Source organism: Prunus dulcis, chromosome 4 (genome assembly GCF_902201215.1).
Source record: "Prunus dulcis chromosome 4, ALMONDv2, whole genome shotgun sequence".
Lineage (NCBI taxonomy): Eukaryota > Viridiplantae > Streptophyta > Magnoliopsida > Rosales > Rosaceae > Prunus > Prunus dulcis.
The window spans coordinates 9,123,053-9,133,473 of record NC_047653.1 but is presented as its reverse complement, the minus strand read 5'-3'; the positions used below and the strand labels follow the sequence as shown (position 1 = coordinate 9,133,473).

Sequence of the window (10,421 nt, the reverse complement as noted above, 5' to 3'; positions counted from 1 at the left end):
TGCTTTGTAATCAAACTGTGTCATGTGCATATTGTTCAAATCTGATTATGTGACTTGTGTTTAATTCACTTGATTACTGTTTCTCAATATTTGCCTTTTTGCTCTTTCCTTATCAACAAGGGGGAGAACACTCTCAACCCCATATTGCACATATTCACATATTGCATATTGCTTCAAATTTCTGTGATATAATATGCTTGTCTTGTGCCTGGGAGTTTGGTTGTTGTTTTGCAGGTACTTCATTTCATCATCTCCATAGGTTTGGTTTTGGGTTGAGTGTTGTTAGAGAGTGTGTTGTCAAGGAAACCCAAAAAGGGGGAGATTGTTAATGTATGCATTTTGGGTTTTTCTTTTGGCTTCCCTTGACAACTTTGTAATAGGATTTCTATTGTTATTTATCAAGCTCAAGTTTAGATTGAGAATAGCTTCTCTAGGTGTTCTTAACTAACAACTTTCATATGGAGGTTCATGCAAATTGACAAAGGTAAATTGTGCATTGCATAACATTGCATTAAACTGTTTTCATAAAATGATGACTAGTCATCTGTTTCTTGGATGACTAGTCATCTTTGCTCGCCAGCTTGATAACCAACTTTTTTGTCCTATTCCTTTTTTCTCTCTCTCTCTCTGCTGCCACATGGGATTCTGACCTAGGGAACTTTTGTGTGTAAATACCAAAGAATTCTTCTTTGGGCAGCCGTAACTTTTGGGGGAGAAGTTTTGGAAAGTTTCATAGCAAACTTTTGCTTCTTCTTCCTCAAGAGTAACCTTCATATTTTTCATCTTTGAGTTTTCCAAATTGTTTCTTTTTGAAAACTGCATTTGAAATATGAAAACTTCATCTTGCTAGATCAAACACTCTATCATATACATCTAGGTCAGATTCAAGATTGATTTCTTCAAGAGTATGGTTTCTTGAAGAAATTGGTCATTTTCTCCATGAATCCAAATTTCATTTTTGTATGAGTTAGAGCTTGCAAGCTAGTGCCATGGGATGAAAGAGCTGGAGAAGGAGCTGCCATTGCCATGAAGAACTGAGCTTCAAGCTTTGCTAATTTGGAGAAGAAGATTGCACAAAGGAGGTATTGCTCATCTTCCTAAATAGATCTAGGTTTTGCTTGAGCTTGCTTGTGTTCCTTTGTAAGAATATTTTTCTACTTAGTGGATTGCCTGGTCGGTTGATGACCCCCAGTTTTTCCCAATGGTGGGTTTCTGGGTGAACAATTTCTGATTGCATATCTGTAATTTTTCTGGGTTTCTGTTCTTGGTGGTTGACTAGTCATCGTATGAATTTCTGGGTTTGTGTTCTTGGTGGTTGACTAGTCATCGTATGAATTTCTGGGTTTGTGTTCTTGGTGGTTGACTAGTCATCGTATTAATTGTGGTTGACTAGTCATTGTATAAATTCTGGGTTTGTGTCCTTATAGTTGACTAGTCATCATTATCTGCTGTTTGGTGTTTACTTGATTATGATGATTTCACACACTTTCACCATAGTTGTTGCTAGCACAGGGGATGCCTAGATTGATGGGTCCTTCTGAGTGCCTAGGTTGTCACTAGTAATTCTCTAGGCCTGCAGGTACATCTTGGTATGCTCTGTATATGTTATTGTTTGGTATAATTCATATCTAACAGTTGACTAGTCATAAGAGTATTTGGTCAAGGTCTAGAGTGTGTGAAGGTTGTTGCGTTCTTGATTGAATATCTTTTAAATTTACCCCTCGTCACCTATGTACCAATTTCATATATCTTCACTGACGGATCACCAAAGAACAATACTAGAGCAATAAGGGTGGTCAGAGCTGTGACTTGCACCATACAAAATGCTTACACGAGGGGATACATTTTTTTTTCGATATGTTGCTTTAGTGATGTAAAGTTTGAGAGGCTCTTGATGTTTCAATTTCCACTTGAATAATTCATAGGTACCAACTAACTAGACATAATTGATAGATGTTACTAATTTTAATCAAGAATCTTTCAAGTGGGGCACTGAATTACATATGATATTGAACATTTAACATCTCCATCACATGTGTTGATGTTGGGTTTTCTTTTGACAAACATTGGATGAGTGATGAACAAGTGGCTTCGACACAAATAATAATGAGGGGTTGATGCATGCCCATTTTTCTTTTTTCTTCCAAATCTTGCTGTGCAGCACATGGTGCCACCACACAATGTTTGGTGGTGTTTAGAGAGATTTAGATCCCAATGTTTATACAAGTACTTGTAAATTATAGAATGGATGGTGGGTGAATGATCCCCACACCATGTGGTTATGTCCTTTGTCCACCAAATTATAATGGACCAACTTTTTTGAGATCCCCTATCGATTTCCATTCATCTTTGCTGTGGTATGTGAATAAGAGAGTTGGAATTGATTGTAAGCAACGCATGCGCCTTCCTGTCATGACAATAGTACAAAATCTGCCAATGCATGAAACTACAATAATGTAATGAATTAGGTTTTCCTGTTTCACTCGAAAATTCTAATACTCGCAATCTCTTGTAATCCCCCATTCTACGTGCATTGTATAAACTAAACAATAAAAAGAAAGAAACTATTAGGACATGAGATTTCAAGTTCTAACTAAATGGTTAAAAACATTCACCCATACATCTGAAGTCATATATGTTCGATTTCCCGCTTTTATGTCACTTGTTTTGAAAGAAAAAAGAAGTTAATATATTGAGGGCGAGTTGTTCACATCCCTTTTTAGCCAGAAAAAATCATAATTCAAGCTACATTTTTTTTTTTCGGAAATTCTTTAATAATTTGTACCTGAATACTATTTTTCCAATTACTGTTGTCATTGCTCACACAAATGGCCACGTTTCCTTAAACCACACAAGCATAATTAATTTTGGCCACATATTATGTTTGTAGTGGAAAAAATATAACACAATGACGTGATATATACTTATTTGTGGCCACTTTACCATGAATATACACTGTGACCTTTGTTAGTACCAGTGTCAAATCATCTGTGACCCATTTCGATGTGCTTTCTAGTACTAATCCATCCTCCTATAGTAGAGGCGTCCCTGGGGTGGTGCAAGTGGCACCACCGCATAGGACCTTTGAAATTTTATTTTCTTTGTATTATATAATATTAATATTTTAACGATTGTATATATACTCTAGCGTGCTGCATATTGATAGAAAAGCGTTTGTAGCGGAGCTAGCTTTCTAGCTTATGTCACTAGATACAAGGGCCATGCTTCGAGTGCTTCGAGTCTCATTGATGCCATATACGCTTTTCTTACAAAAATAGAAACACATGAATATATATACCCCAAAACGTTTTCTCCTCCCTCCCCATCATGCTAATTCATCATAAATTAGCACGATAGAGTATATATTCAATTTGTTGCACGATAGAGTATATATACGATAAATAACTTTCACTTTTAAAAGAAGCCAAAATGGACAAAAATGCCCTTATTTATTTTTGGATTTCCTAAGGAATCCTTTACATTTGCATGTCTTTGGTTTGAAAGTTTATGGATTTTTCTGTCTTTTTTGGAAAAGTTTTGGCTTTTTCCAAAAGTGAAAGTTTTTTTGTGGCTAAAACTTAAATTTACTTCATTATTATATACGATTGTTTTGGGGATATATAACGATCTTATTATTTTATTTTATTTTTGAATTCTGATTGTCAGTACATGCTAATTTATGATAAGTTATGACATTAAGTTATGAATTTTTTTAAAAAGTATTTTTAGTTTAAGTTTCGCGGTCCCTCAAAATCTCAGGAACAGCCCTATTTGACAGTTATTCATAAAGTGTGATTAAAGATATTTTCTTGCAATTTGCTTAACCTTTGGGTCACACACACGACATGATGCATATGTATCCAAAAAATTAAAGAAAAAGTAGGGCAAGTTGGATAAAAACGAATTAGACAAAATTAAATTTCAAACTGGTTGTGTTAAAGGTATTGTTGGGATTGCATTCTGTCATCTCAAAGCATCTTATTCTTGATTAAAGTTACGTTTTCTTGGGTAAATCCACAAGTAAAACTTTTTTTGTATTTAATTAGTTGTTAGGGATTTGGCAAGGCCAATTGTGCTTTCTTTCAAATAAAGATATCGATCAATTAATTATCTCTTGATGATCTCAACTTGTAATTAAGAGCTTCTTTTTTCTTCTTCTTTTTTAATGAAAATTAAGAGACGAACAACTTTGTAGAGTTTGCAAATAAAATGTTACGTGCTAATTAATATAAAACCTCAACTATACATTCATCCTTGTATTAATATATGTTTCCTGCCACAAATTCTGATACCCATTTTCCTCAAAGGGAGTGGTCGTAGCCCCTCCAAAATTACTAGACGAGCAATCGATCTCATCATCAAGACAAGAATCCATGTACCAGTCAACTGATTCACCAGTACCCTCCTGAGAAGAAGACCCTATTTCCATATCAATCCAACCGAACCCAGCTGCATCTGTTCCAGGGAAATCACCACCGCTCACATATCCCACATCCAATGGCTGAAAATCCTCTTGACTAATGCCACCAAATTGATGAGGATTTTCCATGAAAATTTCATGATCTTCACTAGTAGTAGGGTCCAGTTCTACTTCTAGAGCATGGATTAGGCTGCGCAATCGCTCTTCGTCGTGATCTTGATCGCCTTGTGTTTCTTCCAACAAGGACATGAGCAGGGCATTGCTCATGTTTGATGAGGTTCCAGCTCCAGCTGCTCCAGGAAAGTGATCATTCATGTCCATGTTGTTGTTCATGCATGACCAGTTTTCAGCTAGCAAAGAAGCCATTTGGACAAGAGAGATATTCAAATTGATTAGAAAAGAAAGAACTGAGGAAATGCAAACTGCAAGTGTAGAACTTAGAAGCTATTACACCTAAATGGCTTTGCAAGTGGTGGTGTGGTATAATTAAACGAGTCAGGGGCCTTATATAAGTAGGAGAGTCGTGTCATGTGGCATATTCCAAGGAAGACAACTTATCATAAAATAGACCCACCATCACTTATCTTCTTTATAAAAGATATATGCCTTCATTTTAAATTAAAACCTTGGTGTGTTGGAGGGACTTTGAAACATAAAATAAAGTTCTAGATAGTATTTTCTATAGTATTTTTGCTGACTTAATATAATAAGTGATGTTTATTAGGTTAGAGAAACACTTTTGTAGTGATTCTTAGGAAAGCGCTTACCAGGAACCTAAAAAAGCACACGCACATCTTTAATAAAATTCTTTTATGAGTTTTTAACAAACAAACAAAAAAATGTTACTTTTGGTGTGGCAGTAACATCGTCACGTGATATTACCAATTTACGCATATCATCGTAATTCGTGTTTTATTTTGTGATATTAATCGTTGACTCATATTATAACATGTGAACTAACAACTTTATGTGGTGGTATTATGGTCAAATTCAATGATTTTTTGAGAAAGATATCGAGGAGTGAGAAATTTTACTCATCTTGTCAACCCAACTATCCTATTTGATTTATATATTAAAACTCATTATTGTTTATTTTAATTATTTTAATTGATCCCACTTAGATAAGAGAAACGATTATCTCAAGCACACTCGAGGGCTATTAGTCAAAGATTTGGTTGGAGAAAGATGCTGAAGAAGGCATAGATTAGGATCCCAATTAGCTAGATTAGTAAAATGTGATTGACCATCCAATACGCTAAGGTGCATGTGGTGCCACCACATCACTTTAGGTGGGATTTAGATCCCCAAATCCCCTCATCCTCCATTAGTGGGTTGTGAATGAACCCCCACCCAAAGCGATATGCTTCCCGACAAGACACCAACACAAGGCAACAGCCCAATAAAGCCTAATCATTCTGACTAATTTAACCAATATTATTATTAAGCAGCTCAATTATTCGTAATCTTGATTTGTCATCCATCCACCTACTCCTCTAAATCAAGAAAGGTCTAATTTATGGTTGAAGGGTTTAGTCTGCCAGAATTGAAATTTGATGCTAAAGCAAGCAAATAATGAGTGACTTACATATCTTCGTTATGTTATTGAAGTGTTCTACCATTGGAAGTTATACGTTTTCGCAGCTCATTCGGATTTGGTTTATTCAACATGTGATGTGTGATGTGACTAATACTCTTTTATTGACAAACTCAACCAAGGACATAAAGAGGAATGGATAGTAGTAGAAATATACTAAATCAAACATTGGGGTAATTAAAATCATTAGACTAACCCACCTAAAAAACATCACTAATTGATTAGATAAGCAACCAGATCTTATGTATGCACATGTTCTTTCTGTGCAATGCATACATGAGGTCCAAAAATATGTTGATATATAAAGAAGATGGCGTGGTGTATTTGCATTTGGAAATTTTCAACAAAAAGAAAAATTAATTATTTTATTAGAGTTATTTACTTAAATGGTCCTTAAATTAATACCTGAGTTGTATTTTGGTCCATCAATTAAATTATTTGTTCAAATAGTCTACTAACTCGTTATTAATTAGTGCATTGGTTCTACCGTTATACTTCATCAATATGGCCGTTAATTTGTGAGTTAAAATCGTCAATCTATACTAAAATATTAATTAATTAATTAAAACATAGTAAAAAGTTGTTGGATCATTTAAAAGAATAATTTTGTTGAGGGACCAAAATGCAACTTGGGTATAAATTTGAGGACCATTTGAGCAAATAACCTATTTTATTAAGTTCTAACCCAACTCTGATATTAATCGGGTCAGAATTTTTAAGCCCATTCAAATTCCTGGGTGTAGAAAAATGTCTACAAACCCATGAAAACAAAGGGGTTGGGCTTTTTGGGCAAGTCGTCTAGTTCAAGTTGATTAGCATGAACTTTACTCTTGCCCATCTGATTGATACAAGTTTGCCAATTCAGATACGTCAAACTAAAACATGCCAACAAAACTCAAACCAACTACCCTTTTCTATAAGCGCTTGCCTAATAAGATTCACTGCTCGTACTTGTCTACTGAAGCAGGTTTTAAACCCCAAAACGTGTCCAAAACCAGAAAAGCCAGCAGCTTTCTTGTTTACTGCAATTCCCAAATCACTCGAAGTGGAAGAAATGGTGATATCAAACAAGCAGAGTCAGTATTCAATCGTATGCCGAAGAAGAATACTATTTCCTGGACTGCTCTGCTCACTGCATATGCTGAAAATGGCCAAACTACCAAAGCACGTAAACTGTTCGATGAAATTCCCGAACGAAACGTAGCATCGTATAATGCGATGATCACAGCTTATATTAAGGACCAGTGTATGGTAGGTGAAGCTTTTGAGTTGTTTTCTAAGATGCCCGAGCGTAATGAGGTGTCTTATGGTGCCATGATCACGGGTTTTGTAAAGGCGGGGATGTTTGACAAGGCTGAGAAGCTTTACTGTGATATGCCAGTTAAGTGGCGCGAACCGGTTTGTTCAAATGTTTTGATAAATGGGTATTTGAAGGCGGGAAAATTTGAAGAAGCAGTTCGAGTTTTTGAGGGAATGGTAGATAGCAATGTGGTTTCTCAGAGTTGTATGGTTGATGGGTATTGCAAAATGGGAAGGATTGTTGATGCCAGAAGTTTGTTTGATAGGATGCTGGAGAAGAATGTGGTTACTTGGACGGCAATGATTGATGGGTATATGAAGATGGGGAATTTCAAAGCGGGGTTTGAATTGTTTTTGAAAATGAGAAGGGAAAGGCTAGTGGAGGTCAATAGCACTACCATGGCTGTACTGTTAGAAGCTTGTGGTAGTTTCGGTAGATATGGAGAAGGGATTCAGATGCACGGGTTAGTTTCTTGTATGGGATTTGACTATGATGTGTTTTTAGGGAATTCTTTTATCATTATGTACAGTAGATATGGACGCATAGATGAAGCTTCTAAGATATTTAATATGATAAGCAAGAAAGACATTGTTTCCTGGAATTCCTTAATTGTTGGTTACGTTCAATGTGGTGAAACTGAAAAAGCTTTTAGTCTGTTTGAGATTATGCCTGCAAAGGATGTAGTCTCATGGACGACCATGATGTCAGGATTCTCTAGCAAAGGGATGACTGAGAAAGCCATCCAATTGTTCAGAATGATGCCTGAGAAGGATGATGTTGCTTGGACTGCTGTAATTTCGGGTTTTGTAAATAATGGGGATTATGAGGAGGCTCTCCGTTGGTTTATTGAGATGCTTCAAAAGGCAATCAGGATCAATCCTCTAACTTTAAGCAGTGTGCTCAGTGCTTCAGCCAGTTTGGCCAGCCTAAATGAGGGGATGCAGATCCATGCTCTTTCATTGAAGATGGATATGGAATTTGATTTATCTGTTCAAAATTCTCTGGTATCTATGTATTCAAAGTGTGGGAATGTTACTGATGCCTATTGGATCTTTACAAATATCTCTACCCGCAACACTGTTTCATTCAACTCAATGATTACTGGGTATGCACAAAATGGGTTTGGGGAAGAGGCGCTTAACTTATTTAGGAGCATGCAGAATGAAGGTTGCAAGGCAAACCAAATCACCTTTCTAGGTGTTCTTTCAGCATGTGTCCATGTGGGCCTAGTAGAGGAAGGATGGCAGTTTTTTAATTCAATGAAATCATTACACGATATAGAACCAGGACCTGATCACTATGCTTGCATGGTTGATCTCCTTGGTCGGACTGGTTTGCTAGATGAAGCTGTCGATTTGATTCATTCAATGCCGTTTGAGCCCCATGCCGGGGTTTGGGGAGCTCTTCTCAGCGCTAGCAGGACTCATTTATGTCTTGATCTTGCCCAGCTTGCAACACAGCGCCTAATTCAATTGGATCCTGATGATGCAACCCCTTATGTGGTCTTGTCCAACTTATATTCTACTCTGGGGAAAGTGAAGGATGGAAACCAAGTGATGATGACCAAAAAATCAAAGGGGATAAGGAAGAGTCCAGGCTGCAGCTGGATCGTAGTGAAGGACAAGGTTCATTTGTTTCTTGCAGGAGATCAATCCCATCTGGACTTACAAGAGATCAAAGTAATGCTTCTGATCATAACGATGGAAATTGGACCACTGGATAGATGATGATCCTTTCAAATGTTCACAGTACAGACAGTAATATTATCCATTTTATCAATCATCAGGGTTTTCCCTCAGCTCTTATGCTCAGTAAATTGGAACTGTGAGCCTTGTTTGGAGGGGAACCGGGGTTTGTCGGAGCTTTGTCTTTACTTGTTTTAGGAATTGGAGACTTGGAGAAAATGAACACAAGAAAAAGGAGAAGTAAAAGAGATTATTATATCTTGTTAGAATGAAAATGATCTGCTTTCCTAGACTTGGTTGGGTGAGGGGGATATTTTGGTATGGTTTTTGGGCAAGATATCTCTTCTTCTGCGTCCACAATAGCAAAGGCAAATAAAAGCCAACACTAACACAACCATTACTTGCTGCGTTCTCTAAGAAAGATATGAGTAATGTTTTCATTTTGATAATTAAAACTTATCAAATGATTTCTTTCTTTCTTTTTGCTATGAGGCTTTTTTCGTTTATAAATTATATATACAAAGCAGGCTCAAGTGCTAAGTTGTATATAATAACATGTTGTCTATTTCTACATAAAACTATTATGGGAAAAAAATACCCATGGAGTAGCCAATTTCTTGGTCTGCTAGAAGAGTAAATTGCAGAAGCGTTTTTCAAACAACCAGAAAAGCTTTCCCTTCTTATTTTTCTTTTTCTATCAAAGAAATATACTCTCCCTCCAATTGTAAAAGGCCATCACCTTCGACCCAAAAAAAGAAAAAAAAAAGAAAAAAAGAAAAGGCATCACATTCTCTTAAAATTTCCCCACATCACAATAAATTACTTTTTATTTTATTATTTTTGTTTTCTCCAACAAGATCAACTTTCTTCTAACGAATATGCGATATGAACAAGAAGTAAGAAGCCATTTTTATAGAAAAACCTAACCAACTAGATATATAAGTTGATCAATCTAATCTATACAAGCTTGTAAAATATAAACCTCTAACAAAATAGTAAAAGGAAAAATATTACTATATCCCTGATCAACAGCCCCCTCCGCCTCCACACCCACCACCACCACAACCTCCACCCCCACAACCGCCACCACCACAACCTCCACCGCCACAACCGCCACCGCCACCGCCACCACTAGTTACCACAGCTGTACTAGCCACAGCAACACCAGCTCCAGCCAAAATAACCATGCCACCATCCTTGGTTCTGCTACTTCTTTGATTAGTAACTCTGCCTCTTTCAACATCGCCGCGGTTAGCTGGTTGACCAGAAGGAGGCACCATGGTGGCTCGTCTTGTTTGGTTGTTGGCTCGTCTTGTTTGGTTGTTCTTGTTCTTGTTCCTGCAGCAAAAACAAACACACGTGAAACAAATAACAACCCCAATCGCAGAGCCATAGGCCACTAGTGCTATAACATACGCTTTC

At 36.8% G+C, this 10,421-nt stretch overlaps 2 protein-coding genes across 2 annotated transcripts; one reads left to right on the top strand and one right to left on the bottom strand.

Moving 5' to 3' along the window:
• Window positions 1–4,197: 4,197 nt before the first annotated feature.
• Window positions 4,198–4,924, bottom strand: LOC117625765. The gene has a single exon (XM_034357312.1). It carries the CDS (start codon window positions 4,784–4,786, stop codon window positions 4,241–4,243), a length of 546 nt encoding a protein of 181 aa, XP_034213203.1. The 5' UTR covers window positions 4,787–4,924; the 3' UTR covers window positions 4,198–4,240.
• A 1,972-nt stretch (window positions 4,925–6,896) lies between these two features.
• Window positions 6,897–9,372, top strand: LOC117625840 (pentatricopeptide repeat-containing protein At1g53600, mitochondrial). The gene has a single exon (XM_034357420.1). It carries the CDS (start codon window positions 6,897–6,899, stop codon window positions 9,039–9,041), a length of 2,145 nt encoding a protein of 714 aa, XP_034213311.1. The 3' UTR covers window positions 9,042–9,372.
• The last annotated feature ends 1,049 nt before the right edge of the window (window positions 9,373–10,421 follow it).